Raw genomic sequence first — 24,230 nt, 5'->3', positions numbered from 1 at the left:
TCAAGTGATCATATCTTATTGGAACGCGCCGTTGTTTCCGGCGGGGTATGTCAAGGGTTCTGCAGGACCATCAGAAGCGGCTGTGGTGTGTGGTCTCCTGGGTCTGTGAGACCTCTAGATCCGTTCCGCATGCAAACTCTTCCAAGGTCGACCCTAACGCGTTCATTCAGAATTCATCAGGCCGCGTCACGACGTTGCCACAACTACTGAGGTTATGTAGGATGATCACGTCGGGAGGAAAATAGAGATCACTTGTGAGACCTGGACGCAGATGAGACAATACAATAATTCCTTTAAGCGTTCGCCTGGTGGCGCCACACACATTTTGGAATTTTGGAATCTCGTTATCTACGTCTGATTCCTCCAGGAATGTTACGTCACAGCGTAGACGTTTAAAGTGGTTGGCCTGTTCAAAAGTTTTATCTTCTAGTACAATTGTTCTTCGAACTCTTTATTCCCCCCTTTAAAAGCCATTGTTGAAGTTTTATTTATTGATATCTATCAAATTATAGTTTTTGCGTGATATTTGCAGTTCATCTTCGCTTTCTTGAACAATAATTTTCTCGTCTGTAATCAACAATGTAACAGCCACGGTGGTCTAGCGGTTAGAACGCTGGCCTTGTAATCCTGGGGGTCTCGGGTTCGATTCCAGGCGGTGCCCGAATTTATAACTTGTGTTGGGCAAGGCCGTGGTCTAGGCAACACGGAGTTTTCCTCCGTGGCATCCCAACAATTACTCCATTCACACACAGAAGAAGGCAATGGCAAACCACTTCTGGATCATCTGCCAAGAACGTATATGAACAGGTCCCAGTCTTTTTTTATTATTATTATTTTTTTTATACTATATATATAATTATTATTATATATATTATATTTTTTTTATATATTATACTATAAAATTTGTGATTCCTCGTTGTCATCAATAAATTACGTCATCAACAATGTCAACTATTAACAAACTCCGCATTGTTGTGGAACACAACAATGCCGAGTAAACAAATAACGCTTCACTACCAAGCCAGTCGCATTATCACTGCTCTATATCGTCTCCGAACAGCGACATTAGACTATTTAAGAAATGAAGAAAAGTGAAAGAAGACGTTACCAACACCAAAAAGGTAATCTGATAATAATAATAATATTCATCCAAGTCATACTGCTCTTCAAGGGTTAAAACACTTGAATAAGACACTAAATTAACACCCCGAAGGGGGTTAGTTTAGTGTCTTATTCAAGATTTTAAAACGCAACCAATGGGGAGTTAGTCAATTGTTTAAAACCCCCATTCGCGGGTGAGGGTTAGTTTAGTTTCTTAATCAAGGGTTGAAACACTTGAATGAGACACTTAAATAACCCCCCGAAGGCCAGTTAATTTAGCATGTTACTTAAGATTTCATTACGCAACCTAACCCCTAATGTTTTAACCGTCAATTCGAGGCGGTTAGTTTAGCTTCTTACACAAGGTTGGTTGCGTTTTACAAACATGACCAAACCCCCCGTAGGAGCTCCGAAAGGAGCGCCCTGCCCCAGTCCGAGAAAAGGATGGAAGGATCCTGTTCATATGGACCTGTCGTCAGACAGAACACTAAATAAATAAATCAACAATCCTTTAACCATGTCCCACTTCTCGGATGACGTCATCTAAGTAGATGTCGAATGAGGTTAGAGACAGACTGCACCCTGACGTACTCCCTGCTTAATTTCAATGTCTTCCTTCGATATCCAAAATTATTGTAGTGTTTTGGAATAGAGACGGAATGGCACTCATTGTCGTGGATATTTTGCCAGGATGTTGCACGATTTGCTCTGTCAGAAGCCTTTTTCGTTGTGAAAAAATCCACTTCAGACTTTCGCACAATAGCAGTCTTAATGTCACCCTGCCATCTACTCCTACGTCTTCTAACCACGCATTTATCGTCTCACAGGTGCGTGCTACTGGTGTGAGAAGCACCGGCTTCGAAGTTCGTTTATCGATCAGACTCTCCTGGTAGATGGCTGTGTATTAATGTTTACGTGATTTTGGGTGTAAAAAGCCTAAACATCTTCCGAGCATTAACTTAACTTAATGTTCTCTTAATGTCTCGGTGAAGGTTGTCTGTATTTATCACCGTTGTTATCCTAAAGTTACTTGTTTGAGCTTTGAAATATGTATTATAGGCTATTCATGTCTGCTTGTTTTATATGCCTCATCAACTGGTATGTCCAGTTTATTGCGGAGAACGTTCTGAGTCTGTTTTTATTCTGACACTGCGTCTCGGTGAAATCATTTTCTACCGTTGTTAACGAGCACAACCACCTTGACCTCAAGTGGTAACTATATGTACCACCTTCTGTAACAGATAGTAACTCTGCATTTTGTATTTGTGGGTTTCGTAACGATTCTTAATCTAAACAGCGATTATTTCCTTAAACAGCGTTAACCAATTGATCTTTGTAATGGTGAGGCGTCGTGTTTTCTTCGCGGTACGGACTGGATTCTTAAATGCTATTTAGACGAGCTTCGGCTTCAAAGGGTTAATTAATTATCAGAATAAACAGCGATTATTTCCTTAAACAGCGTTAACCAGTTGATCTTCGTAATGGCGAGGCGTTGTGTTTTCTTCGCGGTACGGACTGAATTCTTAAATGCTATTTAGACGAGCTTCGGCTTCAAAGGGTTAATTAATTATCAGAATAAAAATCTATTATTTCCTTAAACAGCGTTAACCAGTTGATCTTTGTAATGGTGAGGCGTCGTGTTTTCTTCGCGGTACGGACTGGATTCTTAAATGCTATTTAGACGAGCTTCGGCTTCAAAGGGTTAATTAATTATCAGAATAAACAGCGATTATTTCCTTAAACAGCGTTAACCAGTTGATCTTCGTAATGGCGAGGCGTTGTGTTTTCTTCGCGGTACGGACTGAATTCTTAAATGCTATTTAGACGAGCTTCGGCTTCAAAGGGTTAATTAATTATCAGAATAAAAATCTATTATTTCCTTAAACAGCGTTAACCAGTTGATCTTTGTAATGGTGAGGCGTTGTGTTTTCTTCGCGGTACGGACTGAATTCTTAAATGCTATTTAGACGAGCTTCGGCTTCGAAGGGTTAATTAATTATCAGAATAAAAATCTATTATTTCCTTAAACAGCGTTAACCAGTTGATCTTCGTAATGGCGAGGCGTTGTGTTTTCTTCGCGGTACGGACTGAATTCTTAAATGCTATTTAGACGAGCTTCGGCTTCAAAGGGTTAATTAATTATCAGAATAAAAATCTATTATTTCCTTAAACAGCGTTAACCACTTGATCTATGTAATGGTGAGGCGTTGTGTTTTCTTCGCGGTACGGACTGGATTCTTAAATGCTATTTAGACGAGCTTCGGCTTCGAAGGGTTAATTAATTATCAGAATAAAAATCTATTATTTCCTTAAACAGCGTTAACCAGTTGATCTTTGTAATGGTGAGGCGTTGTGTTTTCTTCGCGGTACGGACTGAATTCTTAAATGCTATTTAGACGAGCTTCGGCTTCGAAGGGTTAATTAATTATCAGAATAAAAATCTATTATTTCCTTAAACAGCGTTAACCAGTTGATCTTTGTAATGGTGAGGCGTTGTGTTTTCTTCGCGGTACGGACTGAATTCTTAAATGCTATTTAGACGAGCTTCGGCTTCAAAGGGTTAATTAATTATCAGAATAAAAATCTATTATTTCCTTAAACAGCGTTAACCACTTGATCTATGTAATGGTGAGGCGTTGTGTTTTCTTCGCGGTACGGACTGAATTCTTAAATATTATTTAGACGAGCTTCGGCTTCGAAGGGTTACAATTAATCGGCCTCCATGTGAAGTTATGTTATTTTCTCGTAAACAAGTTTAATGACGCTGCGAGACTTTCGCGTTGCTTCACGTAAACACCTGTCGTCTTTATACGCGATACATTTTAATACTACCCTTGGTCTCTCGAATGGTCTCTTACCATCAGGCCTTGTATCCAAAATTTTGTACGCACTTTTCATCCTCGCTACATGACCGACTGTCTCGTCCTCTTTTATTTATTCATCACGATCACAGATTCTCCAGGTTTGGTGAGCAGCTCCGAATGATTTAAATAAGCAGTAGCGGACAGCCGAAAAGAGGCGGTCTTCTTTCTTTTTTTTTTGGCGTGTAAATGGTGAGCTAACAGGAAGTGTTACAAATCCTTGCGCAGGTGGCGCCACCAGATGCATGTCTCGGAAGCTCTGCAGTTGATGCTGCTATCTTTCGGGATACACGTAAACTACTACGAATATGTCTTACACTGTCTTCTAGATGGCAGTGCTGATCGTTCACGAAACTCCTCGAAGGTTCAAACTGTGTTCAAGAGAATCTTCACAATAACTTCTTTTTTTTTTAATATTAATTTTGCCCCCTTTCTGCGCCTTTGCGTAAGAAATAGACTCTTTCCTTCGGGGTTTTTTTTAAAAATAAAACGAAATTCTTTCAAACTACATTCAATTGTGGATATTTGCTTTCTGAGTTGCAACGCCGTGTGGAGAGGGTATGTTCCTCCGAAACGTCGGTGTCTACTTGCATCTGCAGACGACGTTACAACCCACAAGACCGTCATGGACGTTCGAATGTCAGATTTCACACCTAAGATCCGTATAACAATAAATTAATTTGGACGGGATGTCGTAAAATCTGATTGGTGTTCAGACCCGCGTTAAACGGAATCCACAGTGGATCGCATACCACGTAATTTTAAATATAATAAATTAAATTATTGTAGCGTTTGTCTTAACAGTACTTAATCATGTCTCGTGTTTCCAGGGGACTTGATGGGGTCACGTGGAAGGTGGATTCGAGCCGCGACGAAGGCAAAGAAAAGTCGAAGTCCGATGGTTCGAACCGCGAGTGGGCAGTTGCTGAAGGACCTCCACGAAGGACTTGACCTGAGTCGATGGGAGCCCGAACTTTGCGTTCAGATGCTGAGAATTCCGTCAGTCAACAATTACTCCGCCATTGCAAAGCTCCTCGCCAAAGCCAACAAGTAAGAGAAACGCATTTACGTTCTGAAGGTACGCGGTTCGAATCCTGGAAACTTCTCCTGAGCATTTTCGTGGTTTGTGTCAGACAATCCAGGATCATTCTGGGAAACCGAATTGAAATGTGCCTATGGCAGCGAAATATTTAAACGATGCGATGGTGGCGCCTATGGAGGTGTCTGGCGGAGTCTGTCGACTTGAAAACGTGTTCACATTTGATTTAGTTTGCAAAGAAATTCTTTAAGTGCGATTTTAAAAAATGATACAGCACTATATTGCGTTAGTATTAACACAAGAAATGTCCCTTCCCGTCAACATAGACGTATTATTCTACAATAGTACACATAATAATCGTCTCATTCATGAGATGCTAAGTAGCCTGGCTCTTGATTGAGCATTGTCAAGGAACCTGATTAAGGTACAAGTGTCTTTGAGGAAGGCCACATGCAATGCATTTAGTATCGCAGGTGATTTGGCCAGCCAAATACTTTTATCTCAACCAGATTGGTTGTGAAGACAGGATTAAGCTTACTAGCAAGATGCTCCGGTAATAGTCTTTCGAGTCGAAAGAGAGCGATAGGTCGATAGTGCGAAGCGATAGTTTGGTTAAGTTCAGAATTGAACTGCAATGCGCCCTTCGTGTGTATGAATGAACCCTTTAAAGTCAAGTGGTAACTATACGTACCACCTGCTTTAATATTAATTAACTCTGCATCATAGCCACAAGATGTCGAATGGTTCTCAGTGCAAACAGCGATTATTTCCTTAAACAGCGTTAACCAGTTGATCTTTGTAATGGTGAGGCGTTGTGTTTACTTCGCGGTACGGACTGGATTCTTAAATGCTATTTAGACGAGCTTCGGCTTCGAAGGGTTAATTAATTATCAGAATAAAAATCTATTAGTTCCTTAAACAGCGTTAACCACTTGATCTTCGTAATGGTGAGGCGTTGTGTTTTCTTCGCGGTACGGACTGGATTCTTAAATGCTATTTAGACGAGCTTCGGCTTCGAAGGGTTAATTAATTATCGGAATAAACAGCGATTATTTCCTTAAACAGCGTTAACCAGTTGATCTTTGTAACGGTGAGGCGTTGTGTTTTCTTCGCGGTACGGACTGGATTCTTAAATGCTATTTAGACGAGCTTCGGCTTCGAAGGGTAAGACGTTAACGCCTTCATGTCTCCGAACAACATTTGGTGGCATTCAGAATTTAAAATGTGCAAAGACCGCCAGTGGAAACTGCGATATTCTGTCTTTCCAGTCCTGTTTACTGCTCTCTGGTCCACATGACGTGTAAACATATCGCAAGTGTTTGCTCTGTTTAGCTACCGTATCTAAAGACGGCAATGCAATCAGCAACTGAACATTGTTCACGTCATTCAGTTTGATGTTTTTTCGCAGTGAATCACTTTTTATTTTCAGAAACATTTCTCTTCGGAATTAAATCCGAATGATGCGTCTCAGTTGGGAGCCAGGCAACCACAGAAACACGTAAACAGTAGTAACAAAAGCTCTGAAGAAGTAAACACGTTCCATACTTAATCGGATAATGATAATTAATTACCATTGGGCTACGTCTATATCGGGTAATCTCAAAGTGCCCCCAGAATAAGCTAATCCTTGCTGATAATATTCTGCTTGATCAGGCCCCGACAAGATTCTGCATCACAGGTAGCTACTGAGTAGTCACTCGTAAGGCTGTTGTCGGTGTTCATCAGGAGGTGACTGGAGATGGTCAGACGAATCGATCGTGGCCAACTTTAAACTAATATCATCAATTAATTCACACGTAAAATCGTAGGAAATTTTTAACAAATTTCTGGCCTGAAATCCTGAAAGGAAGACACAACTTGGGAGATATTTGGGCGTACATGGAATGATAATACTAAAGTGGATCTTAAATAGAAAAGTGTTGACTGGATTTAACTGGCGCAGGACAAGGTCCAGTGGTGAACTTTTGTGAACACGGTGATGAACCTTTCTGTTTCCATAAAGTGACACATTTCATGATCAGCTGGGCGACTATCAGCTTCACAAGGTCGACTCTGCTACTTTGCTGAAATCGCTCTCGTTGGGACTCGATGATTTATGACACTATTATCAGTTATTGTTTTTATTATCGACATCTCGAGTCATTAATACTTACCAGTAGGGCTCCACATTCTCTGTTAACATGAATTTTGGCCAATAAAATAGTCGTAAATCAATTTATATCATCACGTAGCTAACAGAAGACGAAATTGTCGTTATGTGTGGCGAGAGACAACGAATTTTATCAACACCGACACCGACTTGGGAATTCTCTGACGGAAACCAAGATTCGAACTGGACGCCTTCCGCCATGACTCGTAACAGCGTTACACGTTTGCCAGGCAAGCGAACAAATTTATTTTAGTGGGCCGGTCGTAATAAGAAGGAAAATATTACGCTCGGTCGCCATATTGGTGCATCCTACTTTAGAGAAAGTCTGTCTTAATAAAACGTACGTGTTTTGAGGGCCCAATTTGGGGGAGACTGCTGATTTTTCATTCTTCGCCCTCCGGTCGAAATTGAACCTTTGAAGTCAGGGTTTGAAATAGTTGTCAGTGGAACCACGGTTCCGGAGAATCTGACGTAAATACGTCTATACGGAAAGGAAGTTTATATGTTGGCTTTATTCTAAATATTTCCTTTATACATGCTTTACAATTGAGTAAAGTTTGATTAAGACATTGCTTATTTAACTTGAATTAGTTACGCTTAAGATGGGTCTGTGGTAGCTGAATGTAATGTAATGTAATGTTTTATAGGTAACAACAATGCCGAGTAAACAGATGACGTTTCCTAGGTAACCAGGTTACACTTTTTCGTTTCACTTTTTTCCGAATGACACTGACCCTAAAATATAGACGTATTTACGTCAAAAAACTTTGCGTACACGTCATCGACTCCCGGTGTCATGACATAAATAACAGAAAACTTAAATCAGTGTTTCAAGGTCAGATTATCCACAGATTTGAGAGGGCCTGAGATCTCAGCGGCCGTGAGTGTCAGCTTGCTTGAGGTCGCCGGTTGCTAATCCATTCCGCTGAGCTGGTAATTACGTCGCTTAGCAGATTTTTGCAATACGTCACAGGACACGTGACAACGATTAATACGCAAATGAAATCGCTAATGACGCGTGGAAGTCACATCGAGACGCGCTGTGGAACACGATGAATAAACTGTCCTGTTGAAGATGTCCGCTGCGAGGTGTGGTCCCACGGAACGACCGAAGTTTCGGAGTGGTTTACTGCTTCTATCATCAGGGCGATTTGAACTGTAAGCAAGCTGTGAGTTCTATTCAATCATTTCTTCAAAGTTACATTTTCCTACGATACCCGCTGGTCTAGCGGTTAGAACGCTGGCCTTGTAATCGTGGGGGTCTCGGGTTCGATTCCCGGCGGTGCCCGAATTTATAACTTGTGTTGGGCAAGGCCGTGGTCTAGGCAACACGGAGTTTTCCTCCGTGGCATCCCAACAATTACTCCATTCACACACAGAAGAAGGCAATGGCAAACCACTTCTGGATCATCTGCCAAGAACGTATATGAACAGGTCCCAGTCCGAGAAAAGGATGGAAGGATCCTGTTCATATGGACCTGTCGTCAGACAGAACACTAAATAATAATAAGATGAGGTGGTCTAGCGGTTAGAACGCTGGCCTTGTAATCCTGGGGGTCTCGGGTTCGATTCCCGGCGGTGCCCGAATTTATAAGTTGTGTTGGGCAAGGCCGTGGTCTAGGCAGCACGGAGTTTTCCTCAGGGGGCTTCCCAGGTTTCTCCGTGGCATCCCAACAATTACTCCATTCACACACAGAAGAAGGCAATGGCAAACCACTTCTGGATCATCTGCCAAGAACGTATATGAACAGGTCCCAGTCCGAGAAAAGGATGGAAGGATCCTGTTCATATGGACCTGTCGTCAGACAGAACACTAAATAATAATAAGATGAGGTGGTCTAGCGGTTAGAACGCTGGCCTTGTAATCCTGGGGGTCTCGGGTTCGATTCCCGGCGGTGCCCGAATTTATAAGTTGTGTTGGGCAAGGCCGTGGTCTAGGCAGCACGGAGTTTTCCTCAGGGGGCTTCCCAGGTTTCTCCGTGGCATCCCAACAATTACTCCATTCACACACAGAAGAAGGCAATGGCAAACCACTTCTGGATCATCTGCCAAGAACGTATATGAACAGGTCCCAGTCCGAGAAAAGGATGGAAGGATTCTGTTCATATGGACCTGTCGTCAGACAGAACACTAAATAATAATAAACCCAAACAGATTTCTACGTGCTTTCTTGTTATGTTTTTACAACTGGATATTTAATCGATTCATTGACCGCCATTTTTGGGTCATAAACCCAGACTCAGGCATATATTTTATCGTGAAATATGATACGGATAAATCCTCGTAATGTCGTAACTCGCGCTACGAATTAGTCGTGTTTATGACAGGGATTTGAAGTCTGCCGACTGGTAGATTTATGGCCGTGGTGGCTTCTGATGCGACGCGTCTCGAATCACAAAAGTTCTTCAACCCATTCCGTAAATAAACTTTACAGCTTAAAATCCACCGACGCAGCTGCAGGAAGCGACGATGGGCGTCGCATAAATTTCATTCGCATTCTTTGACAACAACAACAACTCTACCGAGGAATGCATTTGCGAAGCTGATACTCGCTCAGCTGGTCGACAAATCCTCTGCCTCTTATCGGACGAGCCACGGCCTGCCAGATGAATCCAGCTGTCCGCCATACATTTTTTATGATATCCTTTTTACTATTATCCTTCCATCTACGCTTAGGTCTCCCAAGTGGTCATTTCTTTCATTACTTCGCCTGCCTTGTGTTGAAAGACCAAGTTTCACACCCATTCGTTGACATTTTTAGACGAGAGATCGGAAGAGCTGAGATTCTCAGATGCCTTTGAGTTTATGTAGCCTTATGGGTTGTGATGTTGTGTGGACGTTTAGGTAGGTAATTGACGTTTCGAGAAACATGCTACCTCCTTCTTCCGCCCAGAAGATAGGGGCAGTATGTTCCTCCACACGGGGTTATTTTTATTTATTGCATTTAAGGCTTTTGGTATTTGCAGTAATGCTGCGAATATCAAAATAAGCAGAATCTTTTCATGGCCGTTGACGGCGTAATGGAGTATTAAATATTTTAATTGCAAAATTACGGAGCGTTGTGCTTTGCCCTTTGCCCTTGAATCACTCCAACGCAAATAATTCACGTTTTACCGCACGTGACGCGAACTGAAGCTGGACAAAACAGAACCTCGGACCAGTGGTTGATTACGCGTTCGTTGCAAAAGCGACGCATAATGGGGAGGTCCGTCCGTCCGCACGTTTCATGGGGTTCAGATGAGATGTCACATTCCAGTAGGAGGCACTGAACATTGCTAGTCGAATTTAATGTTGCGTCGATTAGGCGAAAATTTGAGGAAATTCTTCTTCCTCCTCCTCCTCTTCTTCCTCTCATTCCTCCTCTTCCCCTCCTTCTTCTTCCTCTCCTTCTTTTCTTCTTCCTCTCATTCCTCCTCTTCTCCTTCTTCTTCCTCCTCCTCTTCTTCCTCTCCTCCCCCTCCTTCTTCCTCTTCTTCTTCCTCTCCTCCTCCTCTTCTTCCTCTCCTTCTTCCTCTTCTTCCCCTCCTTCTTCCTCTTCTCCTTCTTCCTCTTCTGCTTCTTCTTTCTCTTCTCCTCTTCTTATTCCTCTCCTCTCCTTCTTACCCTCCTTCCTCCCCTCCTTCCTCTTCTCCTTCTTCCTCTTCTCCTCCTCCTCTTCTTCTTCCTCTCCTTCTTTTTTCTTCCCCTCCTTCTCCTTTTTCTTCTTCCTCTCCTTCCTCTCCTTCTTTTCTTCCTCTCCTTCTTCCTCTTCTTCCCCTCCTTCCTCTCCTTCTTTTTTCTTCCCCTCCTTCTCCTTTTTCTTCTTCCTCTTCTTCCCCTCCTTCTTCCTCTTCTCCTTCTTCCTCTTCTGCTTCTTCTTTCTCTTCTCCTCTTCTTATTCCTCTCCTCTCCTTCTTACCCTCCTTCCTCCCCTCCTTCCTCTTCTCCTTCTTCCTCTTCTCCTCCTCCTCTTCTTCTTCCTCTCCTTCTTTTTTCTTCCCCTCCTTCTCCTTTTTCTTCTTCCTCTCCTTCCTCTCCTTCTTTTCTTCCTCTCCTTCTTCCTCTTCTTCCCCTCCTTCCTCTCCTTCTTTTTTCTTCCCCTCCTTCTCCTTTTTCTTCTTCCTCTCCTTCCTCTCCTTCTTTTCTTCCTCTCCTTCTTCCTCTTCTTCCCCTCCTTCCTCTCCTTCTTTTTTCTTCCCCTCCTTCTCCTTTTTCTTCTTCCTCTCCTTCCTCTCCTTCTTTTCTTCCTCTCCTTCTTCCTCTTCTTCCCCTCCTTCCTCTCCTTCTTCTTTTCTTCTTCCCCTCCTTCTCCTTTTTCTTCTTCCTCTCCTTCCTCTCCTTCTTTTCTTCCTCTCCTTCTTCCTCTTCTTCCCCTCCTTCCTCTCCTTCTTTTTTCTTCCCCTCCTTCTCCTTTTTCTTCTTCCTCTCCTTCCTCTCCTTCTTTTCTTCCTCTCCTTCTTCCTCTTCTTCCCCTCCTTCCTCTCCTTCTTCTTTTCTTCTTCCCCTCCTTCTCCTTTTTCTTCTTCCTCTCCTTCCTCTCCTTCTTTTCTTCCTCTCCTTCTTCCTCTTCTTCCCCTCCTTCCTCTCCTTCTTCTTTTCTTCTTCCCCTCCTTCTTCTTGAGTAAGAAAATGAACCCGTGATGCGGCCTGTCTTACAATAAGTTAAGTTGTGTGGAACGTTTAAATCGATTATAACGTTTAGTCCTAGGAAACAAATGATATTACGTTTTAGGAAACAATCCTTGGCGTCCTGGAACGAATAGCACAAAATCGTTGACACTGAACACGGCCGTGTTCTGGGTTGTAGCGACCTGTAGTCTGGTAGACTTCATCGACGTTTCAGAGGTGCTCTTTTGCCTCCGTCATCAGGGCGTATTGTTGTTGGTCGCCCTGATGATGGAGGCAGCAAGGACCTGCGAACGTCAGTAATCTTCTACCAGACGACAGGGCGCAGAAACCCAGAACACGGCCGTGTTCGTCGTCGAGTCCATCCGGTGTTGCGCCAATTCGGAGACTCTTAAAGAGGCTCCACCTTCTGTTAACACCTTGCGTCTTATCCTTTTATGATCGCACGTTGGGGTAATGACAGACAACACTTTTATGGCCCGGATGAACAGCTGAAGGGGGAGGGGGCAAACACTTCGTGACTCATCTTTCGCGCAATACAAAAATGGCCGAACACCGCTAATGCCAAAGCACGCCGTTTGGTATTATCCTGAGTCAGCTGCATCCTCCCATCGTCACTACTACCTGTCTACTTTAGATCCAGCTTAATTGGGCATCTTCGGTGAGATTCCCCCCCCTCAAAATTCCGCGTGAACAACAGCACAAGGTGACGTGAGAAAATAACGAAGTTCATTTTCTTCGTCCTTTCTTACGTTCGGATATTTCCCCCTCGTCACTTTGCTTACAGACGCCTGTAATTTGTTCTGGCCTCAAGGGAGGGACGCTTCCCAGAAACCATGACGACGCTGAAAATTGATATCGATAGTCGCTTGAGCAGAAGAATGCCCTGTTCCAGTGAACCGTATAATTATATCTTAACCCTTCGAAGCCGAAGCTCGTCTAAATTGCATTTAAGAATTCAGTCCGTACCGCGAAGAAAACACAACGCCTCACCATTACAAAGATCAATTGGTTAACGCTGTTTAAGGAAATAATAGATTTTTATTCTGATAATTAATTAACCCTTCGAAGCCGAAGCTCGTCTAAATAGCATTTAAGAATCCAGTCCGTACCGCGAAGAAAACACAACGCCTCACCATTACAAAGATCAACTGGTTAACGCTGTTTAAGGAAATAATAGATTTTTATTCTGATAATTAATTAACCCTTCGAAGCCGAAGCTCGTCTAAATAGCATTTAATAATTCAGTCCGTACCGCGAAGAAAACACAACGCCTCACCGTTACAAAGATCAACTGGTTAACGCTGTTTAAGGAAATAATCGCTGTTTAATCTGATAATTAATTAACCCTTCGAAGACCGCTGGGGAGACCTAGACGTAGATGGGAGGATAATCTCAGGCGGGATCTATGGGAGATAGGAGTTGAAGGAGACTGGATTTTGTTGGCCCAGGACAGGGTCCGGTGGAGGGCTTTGGTTAATTCGGTGATGAACCTTCGGGTTCGGTAAGCCATCTAGTTAGTTAGTTAGCTATTTTTAAATTGTACTTGAAAAATTATCGATAAGAAAGAACCCCAAACAATACGCAGACCACTATCTGTCTGGGCCATTAAGACCTTGAAACCTAATTAACACGAAGACGATGAGACGAGAGTCGATAGTAAAATGTCTCATGGAATTAAGGCCCAGTTTGGTTTGAGGTGAGATCTTGAAGTTTGTTTTGTGACCTGTGGAACAACGTATAGAAGATTGAAGGAAGATGTGTCTTAATGCATTCAGCCTCGTCATCTGTCTGTGGAAAGTGCACCATGTTCTTTAAGATACAGGCGTTATCAGTGAAACACAAATGGCTTACGTGAAGAAATGAACGTACCTCGTCATTATCAGCAGGATTATCATCTGCTTACTAATTTAGGTACCCCCCCCGAGCATCGATTGCGTACAAAAAAAAAATTTAAGATACTTTTTTACGGGTTTATATTCTTAGAAATAAGAAAATCGACTTAAAACTTTATTATTTATGTTTCTGACTTTGCAAAAGTACACTAAATTCACTGATTTGTTTGAATTGCAACCCTGCTTATAATTACTTAAAGTATATTAATGCTAATTAAGGTGCATTGGTTCCTTCAGGACTTAAATGTACCGAGCAGGCTAACACGACAGTTTTAGGGGTAAGACCACTTATAATTTTGGTCCAACTGCTGTCTATTTTGGTCTGAAGAATTCTTGTTTCAAAACTCCGTACAGAAATATCATTCATAATCATCTTCCCATCCCACTCGACCCTAGTATAATGCATATGACATCGAATTGAGATCCACTGGCGCCATTTTGATTAGAATCGGCCATTTTGTTTACGCCTGCGCGCTACAACACCGCATTCACGCACCTCTGCCTTTCTATTCTGGACATCCCGGCTAAAAACAAAAGGTTTTCGTGGTTTTTCTCAGCCCGTTCCGAAAAGAAACCCAGACCACCCACACCGACCTCTTCCTTCCAAATCCTTAACCATTCATTATTTATTAAACCTTAGATAATTAGACGCTGTGTATTCTGAGTTACTGATAGCGTCGTTAAATAACACAGGCCACGTAAGGCGAGGGTGATAATACGCGTATCATATTACGGTGATAACATGATCATAAACATCAGTGCACTAGACGGTGTTTGAGGCCCAACCGAGGTGTTAAGATGCAACCTAGGCAACACGGAGTTTTCCTCCGTGGCATCCCAACAATTACTCCATTCACACACAGAAGAAGGCAATGGCAAACCACTTCTGGATCATCTGCCAAGAACATATATGAACAGGTCCCAGTCCGAGAAAAGGATGGAAGGATCCTGTTCATATGGACCTGTCGTCAGACAGAACACTAAATAATAATAAGATGAGGTGGTCTAGCGGTTAGAACGCTGGCCTTGTAATCCTGGGGTCTCGGGTTCGAATTTATAACTTGTGTTGGGCAAGGCCGTGGTCTAGGCAACACGGAGTTTTCCTCCGTGGCATCCCAACAATTACTCCATTCACACACAGAAGAAGGCAATGGCAAACCACTTCTGGATCATCTGCCAAGAACGTATATGAACAGGTCCCAGTCCGAGAAGAGAAAAGGATGGAAGGATCCTGTTCATATGGACCTGTCGTCAAACAGAACACTAAAATAATAATAAATAAAAATAATCCGTAAACATCTGTCAGCCTCCACGGGTTTGTGTCCGTCCGCGTATGAATCCATTCCGGACGAAATTATTTCTGGTGTAATTTACTTGTTCACTGTTGTAATTAAACGTGAGTCAAATTTGAAAACACGAAGTGTCGCTTAGACACTTTTTGTACGCTGTGCTCGGAAAAACTGCCTTGAAATTTGGCCCACCAAAGCGGTCAATTCTTTGTTGCAGTCACAATTGTACCAACATAAAAATACTTATCTCCCCTGGTTGTGTATACTGCACTGACCATAAGGCAATTCTAGCGACCTTGTGATAATTTTTCACTTATTCTGTCAGAAAAAACCCATCAACATTTTATCGTGATGTTCGCGTGTTAATCCGCAAATACCTCATCGATTCCTGTGATTCTTACAAGAAATAACCGCAGATGGAATGAGAAAAGTCAAATTATCTTCTTTTTAATACGCATTTATTATTGCCTCGTCTAGAGAGGACATCAGATGCCATTACAGTGCCCACTTTAAGTCAATTTACGTTATTTCATATTAACGTTAATCCACTTTATCTGAAACGGGGCTCCTCCGTTGGCAGAAAACAATTCCTTGGGATTTGTCGCTAAAAAAATTACACCGGCGTTTCTCAACCTGTGATACGCGAGCCAAAGTTGAGTGGTACGCGAACTAAGTAAGAGAATCAAAAGATAATATTAAAATGAATAAGTTTTTCCCTGAACGCCTTTGGTTAGTGGTACATTAGAATTAGTGGTACGCCGGCGAGAAAAGGGGTGAGAACCCCCGGATTACACTACAGATTCAAAACTTACAGAACTTCTTATCTCCTCAGAGTTTTTACTGAACAGCTCCAAGCAATTCCAGAATATAATCTGCTCTTAATATAATATAATTGTAGTTCAAAAGTTAATGGGACCCCAAAATGTGATCGTCCATGAACACTTTATATATTTTTTTACAACTAAAGTGCCCTCTCATGTCTTATAATTTGTGTCAGAAACATAAAATTTATGAAGGGCTGTGATTTTATATAAACAACTTTGCTGGCCGAAGTGACTTCGTCACGGGCCGTAGTTTTCACACCCCTACACTGAGGTAATACGAATCTCCTAAGGATATTTTTTTTTATTATTATTTAGTGTTCTGTCTGACGACAGGTCCATATGAAGAGGATCCTTCCATCCTTTTCTCGGACTGGGACCTGTTCATATACGTTCTTGGCAGATGATCCAGAAGTGGTTTGCCATTGCCTTCTTCTGTGTGTGAATGGAGTAATTGTTGGGATGCCACGGAGGAAACCTCCGTGTTGCCTAGACCACGGCCTTGCCCAACACAAGTTATAAATTCGGGCACCGCCGGCAATCGAACCCGAGACCCCAGGATTACAAGGCCAGCGTTCTAACCGCTAGACCGCCGTGGCCATAGATCAGTGTATTTTGATAAATCTTGAATCTAAATCGATGGACTCAACAGGATGTCTTCATAGATCGAGCGAGCTTAAAGTTCCTTTCTGGGATTAGAGCTTCAACCCTGCAAGATGTACACTCTTTCGTTTCCATGGCAACAGACTCTACTTTTCGTGAAACAAAAGCCAGTACTGACTTAAGCACACGTCCGAAGATAGACGGGCGCTGGGTTTTATTCAGCTACAGGCATACCTCGTTTTATTTCGCTTCGTAGATATTGCGTGTTTTTTTTTTACAAATCGAAGGTGTGTGGCAACCCTGCGTCGAGCAATTCTATCGGCGCCATTATCCAACATCACATTCTCACTTCGTGTCTCTGAGTCACATTTTGGTAAACATAATTTTTATATGCACTGGGAAACCAAAAAATTCGTGTGACTCGCTTTATTGCGGTGGTCTGGAACCTAACCCGCAATATATCCGAGGTATGCCTGTACTTTGAAATGCGCTGGCATAATCTTGGATGAGTGGCCATTGGTACTTGTACAATTCGTTTTATGACACCAAGATGTCCCAAACGATTGAAGGCCGTTACCAAGGTGGCTTCAGATAAAGCTGATAAGATTAGCGCGTTTCATTACAACTTGTCAGACATGTTGAACGTTGAACTTCGACCGCAGAGGTACATTTAAGAATTTAATTATGGGTTAATCTCGTCCAAATAATTTTTAAACACTCTGTCCCTACCTCAAAGAAAAATACAACTTGTATCCATGATGACCAGGGAAAAAGTTGTCAGTGGAACCACGGTTCGGGAGAATTTGACGTAAATACGTCTATACGGAAAGGAAGTTTATATATTGGCTTTATTCTAAATATTTCCTTTATACATGCTTTAAAATTGAGTAAAGTTTGATTAAGACTTTGCTTATTTAACTTGAATTAGTTACGCTTAAGATGGGTCTGTGGTAGATGAATGTAATGTAATGTAATGTTTTAGAGGTAACAACAATGCCGAGTAAACAGATGACGTTTCCCAAGTAACATAACAATGGTTACACTTTTTCGTAACACATATTTTTGCCGAATAACACTGACCCTAAAATATAGACGTATTTACGTAATAAAAACATTTTCCTCTTACGTTTGTACTTATTCGTGTGTATTGATACGCTAATCTTTGTACAGATACAGAACAGAACAGACTTAAAATATCTTGCTTTAAAGCACTCTCAAGATGTTAGTTGATCACAATCAGCTCGTACGCAGATACTGAGATAAACCATGACAACACATTCTGAGAACATCTTACTGAGCGCGTTTTCCTTAAAGTACCGTTATTCATCTGTTTTCGATACTTAAGTAGAAAACATTTACGCAATCTATGATTCGTTTGACGTAATCTGTGTTTGTGATGTCTCGAAAACAAAACTTCTCGCTCACCGTCCTGATTCTATTTGAGATTGCCCTAAGTAGAACGTTTACCAACAAGGAAGTCCTTTACACTGGCCACCAAGGTCACCTAACCTCACATTTCACTCGATTGCTTTCGTTAGGGTCTGTTTGAATTATGTTATCCGGCGTAGCTCAGTCAGGAAAGCGACTTGCCACGAACTGGACGACCGGGGTTCGATCCCTGATGGGGGCAGAGGATTTTACCTCCAGACCGGTTCTGGGGCCCACCCAGCCTCCTATCCAATGGGTCCTTTCCCCGGGGTAAATCGCGGCCGGGGCGTGACGCTGACCACTCACCCCCATCTAGTGCCGAGGTTAAGAATGAGTAGGAGCTATACATCATCTCACCCCAAGCGCCTACATGGTGTGTAGTAGGACAGATTCTTTTACCAAAATCGCTTAAGAAACATTAAGGAACTCTTGGAAAGTTGTTGGTGGTTATTCCAAAAACACATTAAAATTTCATGAGATGGTAAAGTTGCGTCATATTGTGATATAATAAATATATATTTTAAATCTTGTCCGTCTAATCACAATAAATTCTTATTAAATATTACAATAATTAACATTTAAAATATTTAAAATATATCAAATGATGTTCTTTATCGAAATATTCGATTTACATTAGACCATCATTTTTCACGACATGTTTCAGTTCCTAAAAGAACCATCTTCAGGTGAATATAATTATATAAAAATTCAAATCAACAACAACTCAAATACAACTTTCTATATATTATTTTTATATATTTTATATAAAAATATATATAAAATATACATTAAAATTTAGAAATATATTTTGTAATGTAGTTTATCTAACCCCTGCGTACTTCGGGCAATTCTGTAGATTATTAATTTTAATGTCTGCTGGATTCTTTTGAGGTAGGGTTGGCCAACGATGTCGTGAAGCCCTGCTTTGTGCATCCCTAACTTCGAAACAGAAATGTTCAGCATGCCTGAGGAAAATCGCAGGACGTATTTTGATTCTGATGCTAAAGATCCGAATGAATGCTAAGGTTCCCCCCCCCCTCTCTCTCTCCGATTTGTGACAGACCGCGAAACAAAGTCCCGGATGGAGACGAGTACGAGATGAATCTGGAGGTAAGGCGCCACTTGAGAGACCTAGGCGTAGAGACGCATCCAAAAAATACATGTTGTGAATGTGTGGACTGGATTCAGCTGGCTCAGGACATGGTCCAGTGGCGGGCTGGTGTGAACACGGTAATGAGCCTTCGGGTTCCATTAAACGCGGAGATGTCATGCCCAGGGCAAGGGCTCTGTGCTCCTTGGGGTTAGTTGTCTGTGATTGATATTACCTCACAGCTGTCAAGAGACTCAACTGTGTGGGGTCGGCCGAGAGGTCCCCTCGTGACGACTGTTTTTTTTGCAGCCGACGGCCTGAACGAACGCGTTTCTGCGTCTTTTCCCATGCGTGCTACATGACTCGCCCGTTTAATTCCATCCCTCTAACAGGTGTAATGTTCGGCGAAAAGTAAAATTATGAATCTCGTCGAAATGTTGCTGAGGTCTGAGGTTCTCGCGGCGATGAAGTTGACGATGTTGGTCCTTTGCTCCACGTGGACTTTGTCTAAATCCAGTCCTGAAGATGGATGCGGTATGTTTCTCCGAAACGTTTCCGTCCATCGACGAGTCACCACGAAATCAAAGATGGGTTGGACACATTTCGGATTTAAAAAAAATGGATCTGACGTGTGGATTGTGGATTGGATTCATGTGGCTCAGGCCGGCGTCCAGTGGTGGGCTGTCGTGAGCACGGCGATGAATCTTCGGGTTGCATAAAACGCGGGGAACTTCTCGTTGATGTCGACAGCTGTTGGCTCCTGAAGGCGGGCGGAGTGCCGGGAGACGCGCTGGCAGGGAAGATAATGGCCTAGAGCCGGCGGTGATAACAGTCAGTATTCGCCGAGACGCCGACCAGTGAACGGGTGTGAGTGAAGTGCGGAGAGTTCACGATGACTGTGCACGGATCGGGCAGGAAGCGGTCAGAATCGCTGCTTCCCCGGTACGTGGACCTCGCAGTGGCCGGGGCGGATGACCTTAGCCAATTTTCGCAGACTCGTCTTCTGATAAAGACGGACGAAGCCAGAAGGTAATCGCTTGCCACGCGACTTCGTTGTGGTTTGACTTGAACCTTCAGTCGGCAACAGAAGTGAAGTGTTTGTTTTGTTTGGGATTTGTACACTGCTGCCATCACCGTCAGGTTCAAACCTGCCCTTCTCTCGACACCCAGCCTCATGCGTCCACTCAGTGCCAGGATTCTGAATACGCGGAGTTCGTCCTTCACGGGGTCTTACATCAGCCCTTGGAGCTCGGTCAACGAAGTAACGGGTTTTAACTTTAATTACTCGCGTGGTGCTGACGTGCAGAGGTTAGGTTTGATTTTAGGGATTTATAAACGCGTCGTATATCGAGGTCCTCGTAAAATTCAAGAGCCAAGCCAAATTGCGTCTCTCAAGTGTTTTTCGGCAAAGTTATCGCCTTGTTTTGACAAGTGATTTTGCAATAATTAAGCTGCTCAGGAAACCGAAAGATGGCCGATCATAATGTCACTTCGCCTACTCGAACAATAAACGTGTTCTTTCACAATTAACTCGCGTTAAGGCGTCATATTTGACTTTGTTTTTGGAGAAGTTGCGAATTTCGGGTGGATCCACTTCAAAATAAAAATGTCGATCACGAAATAAACGTAACTTTTCATAAATCTTTTCTCGTGTAATTTATTAGAATTAATAACGTTTATTTATTGCTCACTTAAATTACGATTCGTGAAGTTATCAGACGAGATAAGGCGGCTCGGACAAGGAATTCATTTGGGCGCTTTGGAACAACGAAAACTTAACAAGCGCACTGATTTATGCATTGTCACTGGTGGAGCGTGGACTGGAAACACTGATAAACGGATCTGGCTGATAATTTAATCTGTCTGACAGTTCTTAATTTACCCGTACCCCGTGTCAGCGAGATTTTTTCGTCATTATGTTGGTAGAATTGAAAAAAATCGACTAGCCGCATTACGAACGTGATGGCACCAATTTGAATTGAATTAAATTTATTTAACTTGTATTATGAAGTTGGTGTATTTTATCGTAAAAACCCATTTTTAATTGTCATCTATTTCTATCGGGACGCTTTCAACAGTGGCCTTATCAGTAACGCCTAAGGAAGTGACGTAACCAAAATGGCTGCTCCATTTTCTGACACCTGAGTGTAATGAAATGCAAACTGCTCCGAATTTCGTCTTTCACAATTTATTACCCGTCTAATAAAACCTTCCGTCTTTTGTATAATCCGCTTTGATTTTTAGGAAGCTAAAATTCGCTCCTTGAAGTGTCCGCGTGTTCTTGTACGCTCTGTATGAAGTGACGATGTCCATATTAATAATTCCGCTGTCAATTTTTCCCATTTGATGTACCTGGGCGTCTGGAGATTCGTCTCATTGTCAGCCTTGCCATTAAGGAAAAAGAGTGAAGTACCAAAAGTTATAAAATATCACGTGCTAATGCACAGCCATCGTCACCAAATCTGAGAATATCACTGTTTCTGCTTTAAATTTGTCAAAGAAAGTCATGCAAGATTTTCAAAACTCTGCGGTGAACATAACTTATCCTCCCTCTTTAAAATAGACCACGGCCGCTTGCTGTTTAGTTTTTTTTATATATAACTCAGAACAGGATCATCCCCTCGTGTCGCTTCAGACAAATAAACCGTGCTTAAATAATCAAAATGTCAAAGTTGAACGTCCAGTATCTAAAATCAAATTAGAATTTTTTAACACGTAAAATTTATTGTTCCATATTAAAATAAAACAGGATTCAATGCGACTAACGCAGTTGTGGATATAAATTCTAAACTTTGTCCATCTTTTCCCTTTTATCGTGGCTGTGTGTGGACAAGACAAAAGGGTTGTCCAAGAATTGCGGACTGATGGACGTCGCTTCATGAGTCTTGAGTTTTAAATAAGCCTTTAAAGCCGAGAGAGAGAGAGAGAGAGAGGAAATTGGTGGGGGAGAAGTGAGAGACACTTCGATATCTGGGGGGGAGAAAGAGCATCTTATAGCTAGAAGGTCCCCAGGCAATGCCCGCTCGTCCTTCTGTTAAGGATAAAGTAAGAGTGAAGGCGTTAGTGTGATGATTGGCATAAAAGACGGAATTTTGAAATTTTGTATTAGAGAAAGCTGAGGCTATTAATTTGGAAGTTTAATACATAATTTAGAAGTTCCTACTGAGGGGAGGGGGGTGAATTTTGACGGCGTTAAGGGGTGGTAAATTTTGATTAATTTAAATCGGGAGGGCTGCATGAGAAGCTTGCAGTCTAAATAGCATTTAAGAATCCAGTCCGTACCGCGAAGAAAACACAACGCCTCACCGTTACAAAGATCAACTGGTTAACGCTGTTTAAGGAAATAATCGCTGTTTATTCTGATAATTAATTAACCCTTCGAAGCCGAAGCTCGTCTAAATAGCATTTAAGAATCCAGTCCGTACCGCGAAGAAAACACAACGCCTCACCATTACAAAGATCAACTGGTTAACGCTGTTTAAGGAAATAATCGCTGTTTATTCTGATAATTAATTAACCCTTCGAAGCCGAAGCTCGTCTAAATAGCATTTAAGAATCCAGTCCGTACCGCGAAGAAAACAGAACGCCTTACCATTACAAAGATCAACTGGTTAACTCCGTTTATAGTGAGAGTCATACGAAACATGAGTGCACTGTCAGCAAAATGCAAGGTTATCGGTTGGTAGAGCAGGTGGTCAGGTGGTACACATAGTTACCACTTGCCTTTAAAGGTTTTGAAGCAAGCTCTAGAGGTTTCGGGTTCTCACGGCTGTTGAGTCTCAAGGTGGCTGTCTTCTGGGTTGTGACGCCGTGTAGTCTGGTAGGAGTTTGCCGACGTTTCAGAGGTGCTTGCTGCCTTCGTCATCAGGGCGATGAGTGATGATGGTAAACTTCTCCTACCAGACTAGAGTACACGGTCATTTTTGGTACCTGCAGTTTAAGCAGATTAAACTGTGAACGTTGAAGGAACGTGGAATGCAGTGGCAGTGTGCCGTATGAAAGTTTCTGGTGCCCTGACTGTGGGTTTTCGTGGTTGATCCTCGTGTTTCAAGGCGAGTGCTCGGACATTACCGTAGTTCAAAATAAGTCACTACCATCTCCTTCAGAATCCTTTCCGTTTCATTATTCAGGATCATCACAATCCCAGTCACTGCTGTTAATATCCGAAGCTGATCCTAAGAATTAGGCTAATCATGATGGTCAGTTGTTTATTATGCTACCGAAACGTCGTTAACGCATTAGGACGCTGCTGATTTTAATATTATTTTCAGCTTGCGAGGGCCTGGGATTAAATTATGTGGAAAAAACGTCTTTCCTTGTTTTGGGATAATTTAATGGTAACGCATGGGAATAATCGTCTTTAATTGTTTGTAGAATTAAGAAACAGACTGTCCTTTCCTGGTGACCTCCATTCTGAGAGTACATTAATCAGCTTTGCTTCTGGTTGAAAATAAATTTGTTGTAGAATATGTCCCCTTTTTCAATTTTATCATTCATGGATTTCGGTTCGAGTTTACGATTCTAACGTTGGTAAGACATCTAAGATGGCGCGAGCTGCCACTCGGTTCCTAGTTTTGTCTGGAGTCTTGAAATATGAAGCCCTCGTCTGATACGCTGGCTCCACTTCGGGAGTGACGTAATATCTCCCCCACTAACGTCAGTGTCATAATAATAAAGTATGTTCAGATCGTAGTAATTTTTGTCGATAAATAAACTTAACACGTGTAAGAACATTTAACCTCAACAAAAATAGCATAAAGAATGTACCTGACAGTGTACAATGTAATAAAACTTACCATATTCATGTCGTCCCAATGAAGCAAACGCGACCTTTGCACACATTAACAAAATCGAAGCTGAGATGTAACAGTTTCATTCGTCCATTCTGTCCATTGTTCTCACCAATGTTGAAGAAGTCACCAACATCAATTAAAGTCAGCAGCGCATTTGCTAAATACTCTTATTATGCAATAAATCAACAACATATTTACCATTTGTAATAGTTTTTGTACAATTCACCAGTTGCGATGTAATCAGATATGTCGATTAATATCGATTGTCATTTTGTCGAAAATCCATTGTTTCGATTAATTATTACCACGCACCGTTTTGCATAGCAGACAAGCATCTGATAGAATACACAATATTTTAATTCCATCACAATTGAAGATCAAATTTATATAAACATCCAGCCGTTCGTTGTCTTGCCCAATGGAATTTCAAAGAAGTCAGTGATGGAACAGATTGTTCGTGTCACTCTCGAACTCATTAATCGAAAACAACTTCGATTGCTAGCTTGTATATCATTGTAATACAAAATTTCCCTAAATATCTGCCAGAGAACCAGTG

The 24,230-nt window shown here is 42.0% G+C and overlaps 1 protein-coding gene across 4 annotated transcripts in view; it reads left to right on the top strand.

Moving 5' to 3' along the window:
* LOC110834903 (inverted formin-2-like) overlaps positions 1-24,230 on the top strand; it is a 47,135-nt gene that overhangs the window by 4,444 nt on the left and 18,461 nt on the right. The window contains exons 1-2 of one of the 4 annotated variants that reach the window (XM_087361400.1): positions 1,028-1,121; positions 4,793-5,012. In XM_087361400.1, the coding sequence (XP_087217526.1) occupies positions 1,082-1,121; positions 4,793-5,012 (260 nt within the window). In that variant the 5' untranslated portion in view covers positions 1,028-1,081. Of the gene's footprint in view, positions 1-1,027; positions 1,122-4,792; positions 5,013-8,173; positions 8,309-19,724; positions 19,911-24,230 lie in introns of those variants that run through there. The other 3 variants (XM_087361401.1, XM_087361403.1, XM_087361402.1) reach the window with 3 other exon arrangements.

Source organism: Zootermopsis nevadensis, unplaced genomic scaffold (assembly GCF_977971745.1).
Source record: "Zootermopsis nevadensis isolate Lab colony 2312 unplaced genomic scaffold, Znev_1.0 Znev_ptg000057l, whole genome shotgun sequence".
NCBI lineage: Eukaryota > Metazoa > Arthropoda > Insecta > Blattodea > Termopsidae > Zootermopsis > Zootermopsis nevadensis.
This window is presented reverse-complemented; position numbering and strand designations above follow the sequence as displayed.